A 22,173-nucleotide genomic window follows, 5' to 3' on the forward strand; every position below is an offset into this window, starting at 1 on the left:
AGAGAATGAGTGGAACATAAAAGGTTGTGACCATATTTAGCATTGTCAAAATTCCTCCAAAGAAATCACGCTTCTTATGGAGTGATATTTTTATTTTTAGTATATATATTGTTTAAATTTTATTTAGTTCCCTGTCTGACAAAGAAAAAACAAGGATGCATACGTGGAAATAAAATAAAAATAATTATTAAAATACAATTTCGTTTCTTCTAAATATTTTTGCATGGACACAAATAAGTTTAAAAAGTACATTTTAAATAAAAATACAAATAAATAAAATAACATGAACTTAAAAATGCCTCTAAATAAAGTATGCCATAATATATCTTATTTCACTGCTTCTAAAAATATATATATATACCATTACACAAAAATGGAAGTAGAGTAGTATAAATACTATAAATTAATAATGCCACCAAATTCCCCTGTATTCTCTTTCTGACTATTTTTTTTAAAACAAATAATTCAAATAAAATTAAAATCAATCATCATTCATTTAATCTTTTTTTGCTGCTGTTTCTGTCAAAATTATGTTTTTCAAACAGCAAATGATAAAAAAGGAGATCATAACAAACTAGCTATTTCTCTAACTGTAAAACATAGGATGTGTTAAAAAATCAAAGCTAAAAATAATTATCAAAAATAAATAATGACATCTAATTTTACTTCTCTACATTTCAAAAATATTTTTAAATACAAAAAGCTAAATATCAGAATTCTTACAAATAAACAAAATGTGACAAAAATAAAAAGCCAAATTAATATGTATAAAAGTCATAAAATTTCCTAAATATAAATCAGGCCACACAATCTCAACCAAATCTGGTTTCTTAGTTGTTGTTGTTTTTATTTATTAAAAAAAAGAAGATACTTATGTACAAATAAGAACAGTGTTTTAAGGCCAGCTTGTGGCGCTGCTTGTTTGTAACTTTGTAGCGTTACACACACGCTTCCCATGAAGTTTCCCTTTCCTGCTATTGTGTGTGCTGTTCTGACAAACATGGAAAGTTGGAAAAAGGGTGCAGCAGAATTCCACAAGCTCAAAACTCCCAACAATCAAACGACGCTTTTATGGACCTTCGCCGGCGTGTGTTAAATTGCGCACGATTGTCCCTCACAGCAACATCGGTGAGCAGCTGGACTGTGATGAGTGCTTCCATTGTGTTGTGAAAATACAATACAGCTGTTGGTGTGACTCATTACCTCCGCCAATCATGAAAGACCATTAACCCCTTTCTTACCGATTTTCCACAAATTACACAATTCAAAATAGCAGCAATAATGTTACATGAATATAGCACGTATGTGTGTGGGTGTGTCACTTATATGTTAAGGATGGTCTGTGGAAGTGTGGATTTTGTCATTGGCACCCTCCCTGTGAGGGCAAAGGTAGCGAGGTGAGTGGCGGGTCACGAGGTGTCGTCCACTCAAGGAATATTTGTGAGCGAGTGTGGAAGGAGGATGGGAAATGTCCGTAAAAAGATTGTGGAGGACAGAACCTGAAGACTCGAAACGTCTTTGGCTTTTTTACACCGTGTTGTGACAAATGCAACCCTTGCAGTCACTCAGGCACTTTCGTGACTACTTTTGATGACTTGGATGCAGCGCCTGATAGTTTGTCAACGAGTAAATCAGTTACTTCGGTTAGTTAGTCAGCGAGTCGGTTCAGTTGTTCATTAGTGAATTAATGAACTAGTCACTCAACTAATTGGTGTGTAGATCAGTCAGTCAGTAAATCCGTTCTGTTAGTAAGTCAAGATTTGGCCCGTTAGTCAGTAACGTTAGTCAGGTAGCTGGCCAGTTGATTAGTTAGTTAGTTGGACAGTCAGTTAATTTAATTTTGTTGGTCGGTCGGTTAGATGAGTTAAGTCAGTCAGTCAGATAGTGGAGTTAATGATTGTCATCAGGCCTACTTAGTCAGACATTTTGGTTGTTAGTTAGATTATCAGTCAGTTGATTATTGAGTCAATCAGCTAGTAAGTGGGTTGGTTTTGGAATTAGTAAGTCAGTTTGTTGTGGCAAAAGTCACTTAGTTAGTCAGTTCAGTTATGATCAGTTGGGATAAGCAGGCAGTCAGCAACATACTTGAGTACATAAGTTTGTTGGTTGGCTGTAGCCCATCAGTCAATACCTTAACTTAGCAATTTGGTCGGTTGGTTAATATGTTATCTCTTAAGTCAGCTAGTATGTCAGTTATGTACTAGTGTAATAGTCAGTTCAGGTGTTAGTCAATCAGTTACTGTAGTTACAGTAATTGATTTGTCAGTCGCTTTGGTAGTTAACTGGTGGGTTGGTTAGATATTTAATTAGGAAGTCAGCTAGTTAATCTGTTGGTAGGTTAGTCAGTAACTTGAGTTTAGTTAGAAAAATTAATTAATTGGCTGGTCAGTCAATAACTTACAGTACTTTACTTAGTAAGTCTGTTAGTCAGCTAGTTGGTTAGTGAGATACTTGGTAAGTCGGATAGTTAGTCAGTTACTGTAGTTTATTATTTTTCTGCTCAGGTTACAAGCTAATTGGTTGACCAGTTATTTATTCAGTAAGCCAGTCAGCTACTAAGTTGTTTGGTAGGTCAGTCAGTCAGCAAGTAAGTTTAGTTAGTAAGTAAGTTGGCTTGCCAAATCAGTCAGAAGCTTACGTTAGCTAGTTAGTCAGTCTGTTATTTAGTCAGTAAGACAATTACTGTTGTTAGTTGATTATTGTTTATTTTTAGTTAGTCAGTTTGGTTGCTAGTTAATTATTTGCTATAAGATAGTCAGTTATAGATAGTCACTCCAGTAGTTTGTTAATTAGTGGGTCAGTTAGTTAGGTGGTCGGTTGGTCAGTCATAGACAGTTTAGTCAATAAGTCAGTTGGCTTGATGGTAACTTAGTTTGTTAGTTAGACATTATTCTATATGTCTTCTACAGTAGTTTACCATTGTAGGTCAGTTAGTCACTTGTTTATATTGTTAGCTAGATGTCGATCAGTCCCTTTGCTAGTTTAGTTTGCTAGACAGTTGGTCAGCCAGGGAATAATAAGTTTAATTAGATGTCAATTTGTCAGTCAGTTTATTATTTGAATGGGTCAGTGAGTTTTCACTTTGTTTGACTATTCTGGTTTTCTTGTGTTGACATTCTGCTCAGACCCAAACATCCATCCTCCATTTTTGTAAGAACAATCTTACAAAGCAGCTTGGAGAGGCCAAGGCATTGCTCCATGTTTATGACCATACAAGGCCTCAACACATTCCTGACTCTCTCATGGACACGGTACCACACTTCTTCTCCATGGAGGAGGAACTTATCTGGTTTGCACTCATTAGTTTGTAGCAAGGGATCGGCCAGGGTTAGAGGTAAACCAGAGCAGGTCAAAGAGATGATTCTGGAATGACAACTTTCCTTCTGGAAGCTCCCTCCCATAAACATTGGAAATAGAGTGAACTTGTCGTAGTTTTTGTCAGTGCATGCTGCAGAGGGCGCTAGTAGGAGCGCGTCAACTGGGAAATGACTCCGGCTTTTACAAGCCACAAAGAGATGTGCAAAATTGCCGCATCAGAGCCAAAACAGATCTTCACCTGACTTCACCATTCACACATAACCCAGCAAGTCTGACTATCGAAGAGTAAGTGTTGGAACGGCCCAAGATGAACACCCCATTTTTTGGTCTTACACTGGCATCTTTTACAAAAACCTAGTAAAGCCATCTGTTTCCGCAACTGTTGGAAGTGACAAAATGCTTTCAAACGCAGGAGAAATGTATGAATAAACAACTCAACAGTGTCTCTCATGGTTACGTAGCGTGTCGTAGGCTATACAGTACTTTGTTTACTTCATTCCCAGCATGCCTGTCAGGTTTACGTCTTTTGAGTTTTGGCCAAACCGGCTGTTGCTTCTCCTCCTTCTCCATCTTGCAGCATCGCTATCATACCTGTTAGCAGACGGGATGGTGCCTCTTAGTTTTTCTAACATTTAGCAGCACGGCTGCAAAAACAACTTGCGCTTAGTTTGTATGTTTTAGTGAGAAGTGAGAAGTGGGAGATCCAGCCAGGCAATTATCTTCAAATGTTAACTTAGCCTAAACCGAGCGTTGAGTTTAGGGTCAGGGAGGGAAAGCGTTCTCCGTAGCGTTCCTAAAGGGACGATCAAAACTCTTGAATAACTATTTTGCATTACAAGCGTGGACTGAATTGGACTAGTATGCCAAGCCACCACTGTAGCCTACTGTATATTGTTTTAATCCACTATGTCTACATAGATTCTCAGTCACCCAGCTCACCCAAATATGGCATATTGTGTGCCAACTCTGTCATGTGATTCCCAACCAGCAGTTCCAAAGGGCCAACTCCCAAATTGGAGGGGGAAAAAAATCCCTTGGAAAACAAGGCTTTCATTGACACTTTCCACAATGTGACCAGCACAAATGTACAAAATTATTGCCCCAACTTGAAAATTGTTGACGCATGAAAGCTGTGCCTCAGGAAAACAACCTTTACCAATGAAGTCATCAGATTTTTTTTCCCACTCTCTGATGAAAGGCGAGGAGGGAATTGTTTGGAAAATGTGCTCCTCACTCACTCCCACTAATACGGAGATGTCACGGCGTAACCAGTTCAACACGAGGAAATTCCTCAGTCTTGCTACTGAAGACATCCCCAAGCCCACCAGGAAGCTTCTCGCACCACACCCACTGGCCGCCTATTACCTCCCCGTCTCCAAGTGGTACCACAACTGGTGTGCACCATGTCAGGGATGATGTGTTGAAGCACAAGCCGCGATGACAGGAAGCAGATGAGGCTAATGAGACTCCTTGGGAACTTACCAAATTGCAGAAAGCGACTATAACATTATGCAGAGATTGAATATTTAATAAGTGCCACTAGAGGGAGCCCATGCACAATTTGAGAATCACTGATGCGAGATAATAAATAGCCCAACTGGTGAGCTCTCAAAGGCGACTTGGTAGTTGATTTGGAACGGATTAATTAAATTTCCATTATTTTTAATGGAAAAATTGCTTTGGTTCATGAACGTTTCATTAAGTATAACATTAAGCACTACAATGCTCTCGTTTTTAAAATGTTTTTTTAAGCGATTGGTTTTAAAAAAAAAAAGAAGCTTTTTACAGTGTACTGACTATCTTATAGGTACACTCTAAAAACAGTTTTACCAAATTGGGTCAACTCAACTTTTTGGGTTGTTGATTTAACCCGAAGAGTTGGGTTAAATAAATAGCCCACAAATAACGCAAAAATCGGGTTGCTTTTTGGGTTATTAGTTTTACCCAACTTTTTGGGTACATTTTTTTTCAAAAAGTTGGGTCGGTTAATTTCTCACTCAATTCTATTGGGTTATTCATTTGACTCAAAAACTTGGTTCAAATGAATACCCCACAAAAAAACGAGAAAAAAATGGGTTGCTTTGTGGGTTGTTATTTAATTTGACCCAATGTTTTGGATTAAATATCTCAAAAAGATGGGTTGGTTCATTTTTGACCAAATTCAGTTGGTTTATTCCATTAACCCAAGAAGTTGGGTCAAAGCCAAAACTAAATAAGTTGTTTTGTGGATTATTTTTTAAACATATTTAAATTTAATAATTTTATTAATTTAATGTGTTTAATAACTCAAAAAGTTGGGTTGGTCCATTTTTGACCTAACGTTTTTTAGAGTGTTCATTCATGGACACAGACCGATCACCACATACAGCTCATTCTATACATTATATTTTTGCAATATATTTTTGTTTGTTTAAACTCTTTCACAATATGTTTAAAAGATACGTTTTAATAGGGTTAAACAAGTTGATACGGTCTCAGAATTTAGTTCTGGAAGGCTTCCCCACCATGTCATTCCAAGTGAAGATAATAAATCTTAAGGGCATGAACGGGAGGCTCAGTGCTCCTGTCAGGATCCACTCTGACCTCCCGAATGGCTCCAATAAATCGCGCCAACCCACAAAGAACGGCTCCACGGAGCTTCACCAGGAATGTGTGCGTGTTGATGTGTACTGTGTGGCCATTGTGTAAGTGTGCGAACCCCGCCCAGTCTCTCATCTCCACACATTGTTTCAGCTATTTTCCTTGGGGCCTGTCAGGACATTCCATCATCGCTCAGGTACTCTCAAAATATTTCCCCCCCCAGAACACAGAGGCGATAGCAGAAAGTACAGTATTGTATTACGCAGAAATACTTTATTTTGCTGCCTCAAAGAATTGCTCTATCAGGATTCTGATATTACCAGGAACAATTGTGTTAGAGTAAAATAAAATAAATGAGTACATGTTATGTCTTTGTCGTGATATCGGTTATCAAAATGTTTTACAAATATTTTTGCTGTAGTTTGCTTATTAGTCTAGTGTCATTTGTTGGCTTTTGGGCTTCTGACGCCGTCCTAGCAAGAAAGGAGTTCGCAAACTTTCATGCTGAACCGAGAAGAACCTTCCTAGGTTAGCTTAGCGCTAGCTAGCGGGTATGACGGAACATGGATGGATTTATTTTAAGCTTTACTAAAAATGAAAAACAAACCAACAAGCACCCTGGGTCTTGCCGTTGGCCAGTGTATGATGAAGGATACTGGAAGTTAAAGTAAGTTCTTTTAAACTAAAAAGAAAACCTTTTCGTAGGTTGAAGCGGCTGTGTTAGCGCGTCAGTCGCATATTCTACACTACATATGTCAAAAATAGTGTGAATAGTGCCCTCCATTTACCAATATAATCAAATTGTATTTTTATTTTTTTGAACTATGACGTGTTTAAGGGCAAAAGTATAATTGGCAAAACATCTTTATATTAATACATGATACTAATATGTCAAATATCAATATGGCTGTTTTGGTATAAAGTTGCTATAGCTGTTTCAGTTATCACAATGACAGTATCATGATATTCAGTATCACTGGCAAAAGGATGTTCTGGTGACCTTCTTTTTTTTTCCAAGCCTCACAACATTCCGGCCTTTTGCTTTTGACAGCTGGGATGTTTGGCGGGATATTATTTTCCGCGCTCTAACAATAGACGGAAGCAGCCAGCTGATTCCCGCCTCTTAAAGCGGGGCCAGGAGGACCCTCTCTGGGGTGTCGTTTTGGCCCGGGGTGGGGCGGGGGTCTCCGGAACACACAATAGTCGGGACGCGGCGAGGACGAGGGCGGGTGAGGAAATCCCTGAATTGGATGTTCCACGTGGCCTCTCCCAGGGTTTTCCCTGTTGGCGGAGCAGATGTGAGATTGTGTCAGCCAGCGTGTGTGTCGATGCACGTCTTGATGTGTTTGTGCGCGGCGGTGAGTGGCTTTGGAAGGAATTCCTTGCCATGAGAGGGTTTCCCTGTCGGCCCTTTTGACAAACTCTGCCCCCGGTTTCCAAGGCGGGCGGAATTCCCGTACGCATGTGGCGGACGGCATCATACTTCATTTCACTCCCAGTGCCTCATGTCCAAATATTTTTACTGAAGAGTTTTGACAGACTAGCAACATTTTAAAGGATGATTCGGGAAATGTTGAACTGGTCTCCTTGATGAAAAATAATAAACATCAACTGTACAGTGGAAACCAGCGATGTAGAGCCAGTATAAAGAAAGATTTGATAAGTGCCACAAACTTGAAACGCATTGAAAACGTATTAAAACACTTCAAATTTCGCCTCTCTCGCTCCGACAGTTCTCAAAATAAGTTTAGAATTTACTTAATTTGCTGCTCCATCTAAAAGTTTAGTGTAAAATGGACACAGAATTAAAAACCAGGACCTTGCGTGGAAGCCAAACCCTCCATTGAAACCCTGACTCCTTAAAACCCGAGGTCACACATTCTGACAGCTGAATTTTCAAATGCCGTTAAAAATCATGACCCTGCTTGGAAGCCAAAGTCTCCTTTGAAACCATGACTCTGTTAAAACCCAAGCTCACTCATTCTGACAGCTGAATTTTTTCCCAATTCAACTTTGTAACTGCTGTTAAAAATCATGACCCTGCTCGGAAGCCAAACTCTCCTTTGAAACCATGACTCCATTAAAACCTGAGGTCACACATTCTGACAGCTGAATTTTTCAACTCAATTTTGTAACCTCCCTTAAAAATTAGGACCTTTGGTGGAACCCAAACCTTACTTTGAAACCCTGACTCTTTTAAAACCCAACTTCACACATTCTGACAGCTGAATTTTTCAACTAAATTTTGTGACCCTGATGGAGGTTAAAGCACTAATTATTGATATTTTTTTAATTATTACGGTATGTTTTCATAAAGTGCGATACTGTTGAGTGTTCTTACTAATAACATTTTAAAGAATTGTTTGAAGGCTCTTATGTCATCTGTGATTCCCTTCCGTCACCATGGCAACCACATCACAACAATCTTCTAGTCAGGGGGGTTGGAAAAAATCACGGGCAGCACACCAACGTTCCCACTGACATCAGCTGAGGGGAATGTGTGTGTGTGTGCATATGTGTGTGACATCACTTTGGTGTTACTGTTCAAGTTTGTTAGACCAAATAAATAGTAGGGAAACATATGCACAGCTACATATGGGACACACAGGACAAGAGTGAGTCACTGAGAGGAAAGTAGTATGACGTCTATTTTTAGTTTTTTGTTGAGAAAGTGTGTTTTAAATGTGAAATATTGAGTGTCTGGGCCGCTTTCCAACACTGAAGAGCTTTGTTTTAGTATTTGAACACAAATGGAGCGGGAGGACTTTGAAAAGGAACAGGAAGCAGTGAAAGTTTACACTACTTCATGCAAGAGAGCTGCTGTGTCCAAATACAGGAAGAGACGGATCATCAAGAGCACTATTTTTGTTGTCGTTGAATCTCTCACTATAAAGTGGAGATCTTCTCACTTTTATTTTGTTGACGTAATCATTGTAAAGTGGACGTGTTCATGCTTTTAATTTGGCAAACTTTTATTTTCTCAAATCACAATTTGGTGGATATAAACTTGTATGGTTAATGCTTTTATTTTGTAAGTATGGTGCTGATGTTTTCAGAAGCTCTTTGGCGGAGCTGCTGACTTTTGAACAGAGTCAAGTGCAGGTTCAGAGGTCATCCTCCTCCTCTTTCCTCCTCCGCGTGCTTGTGCGCAACATTCCTGGGAAAAGAGGAGGCGACCAGTCGGGAGGCAACCTCTCCCTTGTTGTTCTTAACGCTACGTGGGAGACCTGCTGGGTGTGTCTTCAGAACATCTGCTGGAGTACCTGACAAATACTGAGCAGCACATAACTGCATACAGTGCTATCCAGTAGTATCCATATGCCAAATAGTGAGCACCATGGAACGACGTGACAGCTGTCATTGATTTAACAAAATAAAAGCATGAACGGAATTAGCTTAACAAATTCTACAAAATTAAAGCATGCATGTCATTAGTTTACCAAATTCTACAAAATAAAAGCATGAATATTCACAAGTATATGGTAACTGATTATAATAAAATAAAAGCATGAACGATTCATTAATTTACCAAATTCTACAAAATAAAAGCACGAACATTCACACGTATATAGTGACTGAGTCAACATAATAAAAGCATTACCAGAATTAGTTGAGCAAACTCTACAAAATAAAAGCATGAACGATTCATTAGCTCACCTTAGTCAACAAAATAAAAGCATAAATATTTACAAGTGACTGATTCAAAAAACTAAAAGCATGAAAATGTCATTAGATTACCAAATTCTACAAAAAAAAGAAAAAAAATTCACACGTTTATGGTGACTTGATTCAACAAAATAAAAGCATAAATATTCACAAGTGACTGATTCAACAAAATAAAAGCATGAACGTCATTAGCTTACGAAATTCTACAAAATAAAAGCAAGAACATTCACATGTATATGGTGACTAATTCAACAAAATAAAATCATGGTCATTTCAATTGATGAGCTCCCAATGCAGGAATTCACACACACGCGCGCACACATGCGCACAACTTCCAGGAAGTGTGTAGTAGCTCCGATAACGAGTTTGTGCGTGTTTGCTTTTATTCATGCGCTAATGGGCCAGCTAATTGATGCTAGCAAGCAGGAAGTGTGCACTTTGTTGTCATTGTTGCAAGTGGAGACTTTATCGCGAACCCTCAGGCCCCCCCGGTCGGATACTACATTAACTACTGGAATGCTGACAGTGATAACATCACCGTTGACAGCTAATCGGCTAACAACTTGACACGTTATTTCCTATGGGGAAAATAATGTAACTATTAACAGTGGTTACTGTTGAATGTGCTTTAAAACATTGCTAGCACACTTAATTAAGGTCCTCTGGGATTCCTATGGGAATCTCTATAGTGGTTACCACCTTTTTACACTTGTGATGCTAACATGTTCCAGTGCATAGCGTTCTATAAAAAGCGCTCTTCTTCTCACTGCCTCGCTTGCCTTCTTCCCAGCATCCCGGTCAAGTCGGTGGACGCAGACTTTCCTGGCGCGCGTTCAGCAAGCGCTCGCTCCAAATAAGGCGGAGGAGCAACGAGCGGGCTGAACAGAAACCTTGGCGATGCTTCCTTGGAGACCCGACTGTCATAATAAAACACTCCCTCCATCACTCCCCGCTTCACTGACCAATTAGCGCAACACACAAGTGTGGGAATTCTCTTGAAATTCTCAGAAATGCGCAATGGGGGCAAATGTATTGTGACAAGTGGCGGAATTCTGTAACTCTGACACAGAAATGTTGCAAAATTGATAAAAGTGTACAGGGACAAAAGTATTGTGACTCCCCACAGAAACTGTGTGGAAAGTGTATTTGTTGCTACTGTCTGTGTGAGCAAAATTGTGAGACATAGCATGTGTGTGTGAGTGTGAGAGCAAGAAAAAATGAGAGTGTTTGTGTGAGAGAGTGTGTGACCAAGTGTTAATGATGCAGGAGAGAAACAGTGAGTGTGTGTGTGTGTGTGTGTTTTTGTGTGTACATGTGTTTTATATGAGAGAGTTGTGTGAGTATGTATATAAAAATGAGAGAGTTTGTGTGAGTGTATGAGCATTTGTATGTGCGTTTGTGTGCAAAGTGTGTGTTTTGATGTGTGCGTGAGTGATTGTGTGTGAGTGAATGAGCAATTCTGGGTGTGTGACTGTGAGTCTGTGAATGTGAGTGTGAGAGCGTGAGTGTACACGACTGTGTATTTGAATGATAGTGCGAGAGTGAGTGAATAGTGAATACAGTGAGAGAGTGTTAATGTGAGAGTATGGGAGTGCATGAGCAAGTTTGTGCCTGTGCAAGTATGCAAGCAAGAGCAAGAAAGTGCGTAAGTGAATGTGTGTGTGAGAACGCCAGTGTACGTGTATGTGAACGAGAGAGCGACAGTATGAATGAACAAATATGAGAGTGTTTATGTGAGAGAGAGGGTGTGAGTGCATGAACAAGTTTGTGCCTGTGCAAGAATGCAAGAGCGAGCGAGAGAGCGTGAGAGAATGAATGTGTGTGGGAAAGCGAGTGGACGCAAATGTGTATGTAAATGAGAGCGCGAGAGTATGAGTGAATGAATGTGAGAAAGTGTTAATGTGAGAGAGCGTGTGAGTGCATGAGCAAATTTGTGCCTGTGCAAGTATGTAAGAGAGTGCGAGAGAGCGTGAGAAAATTATTGTGTGTGAGAGAATTATTGTGTGTGGGAGAGTGAGTGGACGCGGGTTTGTATATGAATGAGAGCAAGAGTATGAGTCAATGAATGTGAGAGAGTGCTCATTTGAGAGGGAATGTGTGAGTGCATGAGCAAGTTTGTGCCTGTGCAAGTATGTAAGAGAGAGCAAGAGGGTGATAGAGTCAATGTTGTGAGAGAGCGAGTGTACGTCAGTGCGTATGTGAAGGAGAGAGCCAGAGTGTGTCAAATTTGTACCTGTGCAAGTATGTAAGAGAGAGTGAGCGTGTGAGAGAATGAATGTGTGCATGAGAGAGCGAGTGCATGCGAGTGTGTATGGGAATGAGAGAGAGAGTATGAGTGAATGATGGTGAGAGAGTGCTAATGTGAGAGGGAGTGTGTGGGAGTGCATGAGCAAATATGTGCCTGTGCAAGTATGCCAGAAATGCGAGAGAGTAAATGATGTGAGAGAGTGTTTGTGAGGGAGAGTTTGTGCCAGTCAATGTCTGTGCAAGTGTGTGAACATATGTGTCTCAGTATGTGCGAGTGAGCAAGTGTATGTAAGCGTGTGTGAGCAAGCGAGAATGTGAGTGCGGAATGATGACTCATAATTAGAGAGCAAGTTGGGACGTTTTTACCCATGCCACCTCTCGGAGGAGGAGAAGATGGCCGCCACTCCCTCAGCAGGAGATTCCTCCGCCGAGATCTGGCTAACGGGAATCGCATACTTGTCACAACGTTGCCATGGTTACCCAAAAGAAAGGTCCAAAACACAAACAATATCCCGTTCAAAATCAATTTTGTGGGGGGAAAACAGAGTCACGGGTGGAGTTTTGCCATATTTGGGCACACTTGCCCTTCTTCTTCCTCACGGTGGGCGCTTCAAAAGCACACTCACATTTTTGACTTGTGCCTTAAAAGAAGCTTTGTGCTGCTCGGCAACCATCGCACACGTGCAAGTCAAAGCAGCATTCACACGGCAACATGGGAGGCCGCTGGAAAAATACTCTGCCTGTGTGCGTGTGCGTGTGTGTGTAATCACAATAAGCATTCCCACATATGTTAATGAGATTTTTAATCGCCACAATTCAACAACTCACACACAATACTTTCAATTTACACCGTTCAAATGTCAAACTTGCTCCAAAAATTCACGCCTTCCGGGGTATTTATCGTCTGATTCCACATTACTTACGATATTAACACAATTTAACGTTAAATATCAACTTTTCCCCATTCATTTTCAATGGGACTGACAAGCGATAAGTCCCACTTATCACGCCCACTTTCATGCACACAGCTGATCATCGTTACCAGCTGTCTTGGTAAATTGCATTGTCCAATAATCAGGAGGTTGCGGGTTCAATTATCTCCAACTGTACATTGCAAATATATCCAATGCAATTATGCTAAGGGATATACTGTACATGTATACCAACTGACTATCATAGTTCCACTTGAATGAATGGAGGGTACTGCATGCCTAGGTGGCGCTATCGAGTGATTTAGTTGTTGTTGAATTTTCCCATTGGATATCATTAATTCCCCTTTTCCATCTAAATGAATGGAGCGTACTTTCAGGTAACACTTTTCTATATCAATTTCAACTTGCTTCAAAAATTCACGCCTCCCGGGTTCAAGTGTTCTTTTTCTCTTTCAACTACAATTAGTACTTTGTAATTTTCACATGATTTATCTTTCAGTTTGCTTCATAAGCATTCAGCTTTTAGCATTCCCACACAATTTCTGCACAAATTGTCTCGTTTACTTAACTATTTACTTATATGGCTTTTCTTATTTATTTATATTTCGCCATTTCCAATGGGGGGAAAAAATGGTCCCAAACGGGAAATCGCAGTGGACTTTTCCCATGTTTAGATGTCATTTATTTATTTATTTACTATTTTCCTTACTGTACAGCATATGTGCTCCAATCGCAATCACACGTTTATCCCCATCTATTGATTTCGGATTTGCTGTCCACATTATTATTTTGTGTGAAGCGGAACATTCCAGTGATAGGCTCGTTGTGCGCGCACATGCACGCACGCACGCACGCACCCCCCCCCCCCCCCCACACACACACTGTTGTTGCCAAGAGGGAGCCAGCCAGGCCCTGCATGCATTCTTGTGCCTGCCCCAGGCTGACTGAAGCAGGACCAACCAAGAACAGACTTCTGCAACAAGTGTGTATAAGCGTGTGAGGGTGTGTGTGTGTGTGTGTATTGGGAATGCAGTGAGTAAGGTGTGACGCTCCCGAAGGATGCATGAATGTTTTTCATGGAAAATGTGGTTGAGTGACAAGCGATAATGACGCATCCAACACATGTTGGAGCCGATTGCTGGCATTCTCCAAATCATGATGACGTTACGGTTCGTGTACGAGTGCCTTTAACCTCACCGGCTTGTCCATATCAGCATTCAGTTCATGAATGAGATTATTACACTCAATTATTTTAAAGATTTAGTTCATGATGCTTTGAAGTCTGATTATTATCGCAATTTGACAGGCAGCTGTAGATTGTCTTTACTCTTATTAAATTATTTTTGAATTGATGGTGTCGCTTGTAACATGCAAGATTGGTCATACAATAATGAATTTTTGACTTTAAAATTATAATTTATTTACTGGTGTATTTTTACTTAGTAGATTGTACAGAATGCAAATATTATTATTATTTTTATTATTATTTTAAAAAATATTGTTTTAATGTTGCATGTTTACTGTTGCAATAGCATCCTACATTGCTCAAACAGCCTAATTATTAAGTTATTATTAATAATAATAATAATAATAATAATATTTTTTATAAACACACCAGTAACGAATGCTTTACATTTCTGGATTCTCCATTCTCCATATCACCATTTATTAAATGACTATATATTACTTTCATTTCAATTATTATTTTGCAGGAGTCATACAGTCTGCTTGATTATGCATAGTTATTAATTTTTAATTTATTTAAATATTTTATTGATGTTTTAAAATGTTCTTGTGTGTTGTAGATTGCTTTAATGTTAACCTTTTAATCCAATTATTATTTACAATCCTATTTATTTGATGGAATATTGTAACACTCTAGATCATCATAAACATTCTAAATAATTACTTTGCAATTCTAATTAATTCTTCGGTGTATGTTAGCTTAATAGAAAATTCTTCTCAATATTAGTAAATTATTATTATCTAAATTAGGTACTGTATTTATTTACTAATGTGCTGTGGCATATATTTACAAAAATGTATATATTTGAATCATTTGATTTGTTCCCTTCGTTGATTTGCTTATTATTAAAGTGTCATTGTCCATATCATTCGAAAATCGGTATTTATTAAATTATTGTTTATTTACTTGAACTTTGTTTTGCCAGCTACATTGTATCTAAAATAGTTTCAAAATGGTGCAATATTACAGCAATGCATGTCCAGACAGTGTGACCCCCGCCCTAAAAAAATAATAATAATAATCATTTGAACTTTTGCTAGAATTTGCCCACAGGATTTGATTTCATAATCATGTTGCTGCAACAAAAAAAACAGCCTCCGAAAGTTACAAAAGAAGAAAGAGCAGCAGGAACACAAACGCAAGCTAATAAAAAGTCATCAGTGGTCTTTAGGGCAAACATTTACAAGTGTGGCCCATCAGAGAAACTTAAAAGGTAATGATGAAGATGAAGGTGTCCCGGGGCCATTGAAGGCCAGCGCGACGACTGACTGACTGACTGACTGATTAAACGGGTTGCGGCACGCCATCTCAAGAACGTCTTCGGCGCGCAAACAAGCCTCCGCAGCTTCAAAAATCCCATTTGGAATATTTCTGTACGAGAAATTAGACGCAGAAGCATTGCACAAGTCGCAAAGGTGAATAAATCACAATAAGCTAAGCTAATGTAGCATGGCAGAGGAAAACGCTTTTGGATTGCTATGAGCTAGCACCTAGCTAATCTTGTTTTCTTATCGAACTAAGGCTTCGTGTCAATCAGTAGTATTGACCTTGCATTTTGGTTAACTTTTTACGTTTCGGTTAGCTGATGTGGTATTTTTGCAAGATTTCTGCATGAAAAAGATGCACTGGCGTGACCATTTTATCGAGGGTCTATGTGAAAGAGATTGGCATAACAATTTTGCGATATCTCTGTGTGAAAGCGGCTCTTGAGGGTCTTTCCAGTTGATGGTGAACATTTTTCTGAAAACTTGTCGAGACACTCCTGGTCCCCTGAAGGCTGATGAGGAGCGTTAAGTGCAGCGGTTCACGTAGTTGTTCACGCTGCCCTTTTCCAAATCTGCCTTCTCGCCCAGCTGGACCGCATTCTCGCTTCACCTGCACTTTGTGTTGCTGCCACCTCGCAACACAAACGTGACACCTAAGAATGTGTTTGTTTGTGTGGCCGGGACATCTGTACCTTCACTTTAGTCACTGCACCGGCCCTTTAAGAAAATAACCCTGGTGGTATTGAGTATTTAAAGGGGAAGTGAACCCCCAAAAATGTTCTATGCAGACCCAATGGTCTAAATATAGTATTCTGGTTAATATTGCGTTTGTGGAATATGAGTTATGAAGCAAAATCCAGCCATTTTTATCTATCTCAGGGGGCGGCCATTTTGCTCTTGATTGAAGATGGCATCAATGTTGCTCAGGGCTCAGGCAATGACCATTCACAGCTCACCTGTTTTCTGAAGCTGAGCTGTGATTGGTTGTTACCTGAGACCTGAACGACGTTGATGCCATCTTCAGTCGAAAGCAAGCGGCAAAATGGCCGCCCTCTGAGGTAGATAAAAATAGCTGGATTTTGCTTCATAACTCATATTCCACAAATTGAATATTAATCAGAATGTCATGTTTAGACCCATGAAGTCATATATAACATATTATTGTCAAGACATGTTTCAGGTTGACTTCCACTTTAAGGCGACAGATAGAGAAAGGGTCCACGCTTGCAGACTGCGTTTTTGCGTGTTAATCCAGCAGGATCGTGTTCTTCTATTGTTCCCATTGGCCGGACCGGACCCAACGACTGTTTGGTTGACGTGTTTCTGCTTAGCTGTCACTCACAGTGGTGGCCCGGTTTTACCCTCCCTCCCAAACAAAAAATTTGTTCTCGATTGTGGACAAAACCATGCCACGGAAACAAATAGCATGCAAAGTGACACACTTTACGGAGGTCTGTGTGGTCACGTGACAACAGTCCTCGTAATGCTTGGAATGGAATCGATCTATTTATCTAAAATGGTGTATTAGCATAATACCTTTTTTTTATTGTAAGCTATAAGTAAGTTGAACTAAAATGTACTGAGTCTTTAAAAAAAAAAGTATAAAGTATGAGGACTGTACTTTAGCCACAATAAGGCAGCAGTTGTCATTGAGTGACTGCACAAGCACAGTAGCTTGTTGTGGCGCCGTCGAACCCACGCTGCTTCCAGTCCACGGGGCGGGGTGCTGCCTGTCTGCCTGTCTGCCTGCCTGTCTGTCTGCTGTCTGCTGCTACTGCTGCTGCTGCTGCTGCACACGAGCGGAGCGGCTCGCTCACGGCGCACTCGAACCACCATAAGCAGAAGTCCAACTTCTTTAACTCGGTACCGAGCGAGTGAGCGGCATGGGTGTGGAGAGGGAGAAGTCGGACACGAGCATCATCATGGACGAGGACGAGTTCAACAGGTCCATGGAACCCATCCTGTCACGGAAGGGGCGCGTGTTCGCGTCTCCGCACGAAGACCGAGACCCCGACGACGTCAACGCGCACCTCAAGGTAAAAAAAAACAAAACAAAACAAAGCCTTCCATTGTTTTCAAGTCACAATGCGGAAGTCAAAGGGGCGTAACCTCATCGATCTTCCATTTTTCCACAATATTTTGTAATACATTTTCTGTAGCCTATACTGTTTGTAAATACACAAATAGCCTCATATGCATGTACTGTTAAGTATACACATTATATCACACAATATTAATTCATTTTTATTATTATTTTATTTACAAATGGGAATGTGTTAAATAAAATAAACATGATGATCATCATATAACATTTCATAATTTTTTTTGACTATTTGTATTTTACCCAAGAAATATACAAATGTTGCCTTTTGGCAGTGTATAAAATGTTGTTGTTATTGCATTATTTATTCATTTATTCCTACTCATATTATTCATAATATTCATATTATTATTAGCCCCTAAGTTTGGAATTTCTATATTATAATAAATATAATTTTGCACAGTCAATTCATTTTTTTTACCTGATATTTTGGATATTTTATAGTATAGTAGGCCTGCTTTAGCTATTTTGCCACCAACAATATATTCACGCTTATGTCATGTTGTATTTTTTTTATGGGTTTCTTACTGTTATGCCCTCACATGTGGGAAAGGAGAGTCACAGTCGCCCGTGCCATTTATTCATTGCCAGGAGACAAGTTAAAGACCTAAACACAATGAGCACACTCTTGCTGCTGTCGACCACAGCTCACACCCAGATGATCACACGCCACCCAGGTCCCGCTTCTTAAAGGCACATGCGTGTACCTAAATATGCAGATTAAAATCTTCCACTGACGTCACCTTCACGTTTGTTTTCAAGTCCCAGTTATGCTAAAGTCAAAGTAGAAATCACTGACTTCTTCTTTTTTCACGGTCAGGTGGGCTTTGATGATGTCATCGCTGAGCCGGAGTCGGCTCGAACCGTGGACCGGGTGTGGATTTGCAGCCACGCCACATTCGAGGTGGTCAAGTTGGGCCTCTACCGGCTTCTCGGGGCGCTGCTGGCCGTGCCCCTCGCCTTCCTCCTCGGACTCGTCTTCGCTGTCCTCAGTCTTGTACACATCTGGTAGAGGACCCTCATGCCTGAGTCTATGCTTTTTCTTTGGCTTTTGAGGATGAGAATTTACACAAAAAAATAAGAAAACAGAGAGAGACGATAGAGTTAGATAATAAAGTTGTACTAGAAAAAATTTACTATTTGTACTGTAATATTACAAGCAAAAAGTTGTAATATTATAATAAAGTCATAATATATATATATTTTAATGCACAATTAAAGTTAAAAGTTTAAATTTACGAAAATGAATACGTATTATGTAAAACAAAGTTATCATGTTTTAAATGTACAAAGATAAATTAGTAAAAAAAATGTTTTTTTTAAAAGTTGTAAAATCACAAAATGTAATAAATAATTAATTAATTATAATAATTCATTTATATTAATTATTTATAATAATTAAAGACTACGCCTGTGAAGAAAAAGTTGCTGATTTACGAAAACAATGGAGTAATGTTATGAAATAAACTTTAAAAAAATTACAGGAATAAAGTTGCTGTAAAAAAAGTATGCAGTAATTGATTTTACAATAGTTGATGCTAAGCTAATGCGCTAAATGCTGTCATTTGTGTTAAAAATAGATATTTGAACATGGGAGCATACGCAGAAATGAAAGTGAGCTTTAAAGTCCAGCAGACTATTATGGGATGTTTGCTCAATCTCCCAAGGCAAACATTGACACAAGCTATTTATACAGATGACGTCACTTTGCAAAATAGTGAGCCCTTCTCTCTCGACACTTCTACGATCATGAGTTGTTCTTTTCGACTAATGACATCATCACACAGGCCACCTGGACGCTGTTAGGCGGCGAGCTAATGAGCTAACAAGCTAACCCAAAGAGAGCGCTCCTTGATGGGAAACACTCGTGGTCACCTGCCAAAAAGTGAGCCCGAGGAAAGTTGGCACAAACGTGCCCAAAAAAAAAAAAGTTCCACTGAGCAGGGAGGAGGGAAAAACAGACAGGATGCTCGACATGATATTCGACACCGGGGTGGGACATTCTTCGGCCCTTTGGCGGCCATTTTGGAGGCAGGAAGTTCCCGTGGGGGAAACGGGAAGCGCGTTTTCTGCTTTGGAGTGGCCGCGCTTTTTGACGAGCAGACAGGAAGTCCAAGTTTTGACCATGAATTTCAGCCATCTCGTGTCAGATTCTATTCCAAATCACCATCTTGTATTCCCTGTTGTAATCGTTTTGAACTTTTGGGCCCCTCACAGGCTGGTGATGCCGAGCATCCGGACCTTCCTGGTGGTGCTGCCGTCCCTGCGGGTGGTGTGGAGGAGCCTGACGGACACATTTGTGGCGCCGTTCTTCCGCAGCCTGGGCAGGAGCGCGTCGTCTGTCCACGTCCAACACATGGACCAATAAATACCGGGCGGGACGCACACAAGATGGAGTCTTCGGGTCTCCGTGGAGATGTTGTCAAGATGGACGTGTTTGGACCTTTAGCACGGTGACTCGCAAAATGCGTTCAGCTTGGGGGTCCGCAAATTAATTTGTTATAAATTATTATGTGATGCCATCATAAGAACTGTGTTAGCCTGATAGCATACTGCAGTTTTCCTTGGTAAGTGTGCTACCAGGCGAACAATCGTATACATGGTTAATAAAATAGTTTTTTTCAAAATGAAAGCAGAATAAAAACGTTTTTTAATTAGCTTGTTGAAATATGATTTTCTTCCCTTATTAATCTTTGAGGTTAATATTAAAATTTTACAATTTATCTTGAAAAAAAAGTGACTTAATTCTTGTTAGATTACGACTTTTTATGCTGACAAAATATGTTTCTGTTCTTGTAAAGATTCTGAATTTTTTTCTTAGGGGAAAGAAAATCTGACTTTATTCTAAAAGCATAACTTTTTTTTCTCTTAAAAAAATCGGAATTTGCCGTTGTAGCTTAATTTTTTCTCTCTCAAAAACAGACTTTTTTTTGCAATTATTAGGGCTTATACGCAGTATTTACTGTATGTTTGCTGCGATTGTTAATAATAACAATGATCAGCATTACTGGTCAATATCTTGTGAGGAAGCATTTATACTTTGACTTTAATATCACGATATTACGACTTTATTTTGGAAAAAAAATGCATCTTCTTGTAACATTATGACTTTTTGGCAGAAAAAAAACAAGTCTGTTTTTGGAAAGAAAACTTTTTTTCTTGAAAAAATACCACCTTCGTCTAAAATCTTTCAACTTTTTTCCTCTTAAAAACAGGTATTTGTTATCGTAAAATGTTGCGACTTTTTCTTGAAATAGTTTTTTCGCAAATTTTGGAAACATTCCTACGGCACTTATGAGAACACAAGGTCATTATGTGTTATTGTTAAAACAATAGTTGGCTTTAAGAAGCCTTGAAAGTTTGACTTTGTTATGATGATATTACAACTTTATCATGGAAATACACGATTCATTCTCGTTCAATAAGAGTTTTTATCCTGACAAAGTATGTCGAGGTTCGACACATCCAATTTGTGCTCACTTCAACGCTGTTTGAATACCACATTTAGTTTGAAATAAAAATATGGACATAAGTATTAGCCGTCCCAATACTTGTGTCCACGCAACGCCTACCAACAAAGTGAGATAAATGTGGAGTGATATTATGTTGGCTGTGTATATACTGTATACTGTATATTGTAAGACGAACGGGGGGGACGCAAGCTTGTTGCACATTCACCGGCTGCTTATTGTTTTTGTCTGATTCTGAACATTAAACTAATATAAATAAAGATGATTATTATATCATGTCATCTCAGTGATTTCCCCCCCAACAAATATACTTTACTAGTAAGCATTACAAAAAAAAATGTAAACATAATTTTTGTTTGTAATTTCAAATTTTCATAATATTATTTATTTTTCTCTTAATATTAAGGCTATTTTGTTCTAACTTTTTTTTTTTAAGCTTGGGTAGCTGGAGTGTATAGTGTCCCCACCTTGATCCTATAATGCAGATTCCTACAGAATAATGTGGCTACACTAGTAGCCTATTTTTTTTCTTTCTGGTTTATCACAAAGTAAGCAAAATCAAAATAAGATGTGACACTAAGAGTGTGTTTTGTATGTTTTTAGTGTGAATAAGTACATATTTAGAATAACTGACAGCATCATGGAAATCTACGTGTTGATATAAGAATTTTCAAAATGTCTTTTGTTTTTACCCAATACTGTAAAGTATTTTATTATTGCCGTTAATGAACATTCCAGTGTATCAAACGTCATCACTAGATCAGCTATTTGGAATTTGCTTTGTTTTTCAATTTAAATATTGATTTGACACCGAAGCTGTGCCAAAGCCGGAAGAAACACAGAGAAACTGCACTTTTTTTTAAGGTTCCTGAAAAGGGCAATTTTTCTTGAGCAAGAAAAGGGCAGGTGCTCAAGCGCCCTTTAACATCTTTGTGTGCACATGCCTGCATATATTTAACGAACGAACACAGCAATGACACTTTGTGAAAGCAGTTTATTTTCTTTACATTCTCTTTGATCAAGTTTCATTTCTGCTTGAACAAATTAATGCTATTTGAAGTCATTTCAATAGGGACATTTGACTTGACATGCGAGTGAGTTTGATGCTTGGTCTCGGAAGTTGGAACAAAATGAACTCGTAACTCAAAGCGCCACTGTAACTCTACTAATTTGTTGTTGAATGCAGCCCTTATGCAGCTTGGTAAATGTCCATTCATGCCAGTTTTTCTTCTTTTTTCATTTGCTCCATGCCGCAAAGTGCCCGTGCCAGTGCCACTTGATCTGGCTTGCGCTGAACGGCGCGTATATAAACACCTTGTCTCTCCCAATTAACGCCCACCGCTCGGCC

At 39.2% G+C, this 22,173-nt stretch overlaps 1 protein-coding gene across 1 annotated transcript; it reads left to right on the top strand.

The window, feature by feature from the left end:
- Positions 1–16,942: 16,942 nt before the first annotated feature.
- cav2 (caveolin 2) lies at positions 16,943–21,101 on the top strand. Its single transcript, XM_086072626.1, has 3 exons — positions 16,943–17,290; positions 18,176–18,363; positions 19,573–21,101. Exons 1-3 carry the CDS (start codon positions 17,138–17,140, stop codon positions 19,721–19,723), a joined length of 492 nt encoding a protein of 163 aa, XP_085928752.1. The 5' UTR covers positions 16,943–17,137; the 3' UTR covers positions 19,724–21,101.
- The last annotated feature ends 1,072 nt before the right edge of the window (positions 21,102–22,173 follow it).

This window comes from Leptonotus elevatus, chromosome 4 (genome assembly GCF_054856555.1).
Source record: "Leptonotus elevatus isolate MCC_2025b chromosome 4, RoL_Lele_1.0, whole genome shotgun sequence".
In the NCBI taxonomy this organism is placed as follows: Eukaryota; Metazoa; Chordata; class Actinopteri; order Syngnathiformes; family Syngnathidae; genus Leptonotus; species Leptonotus elevatus.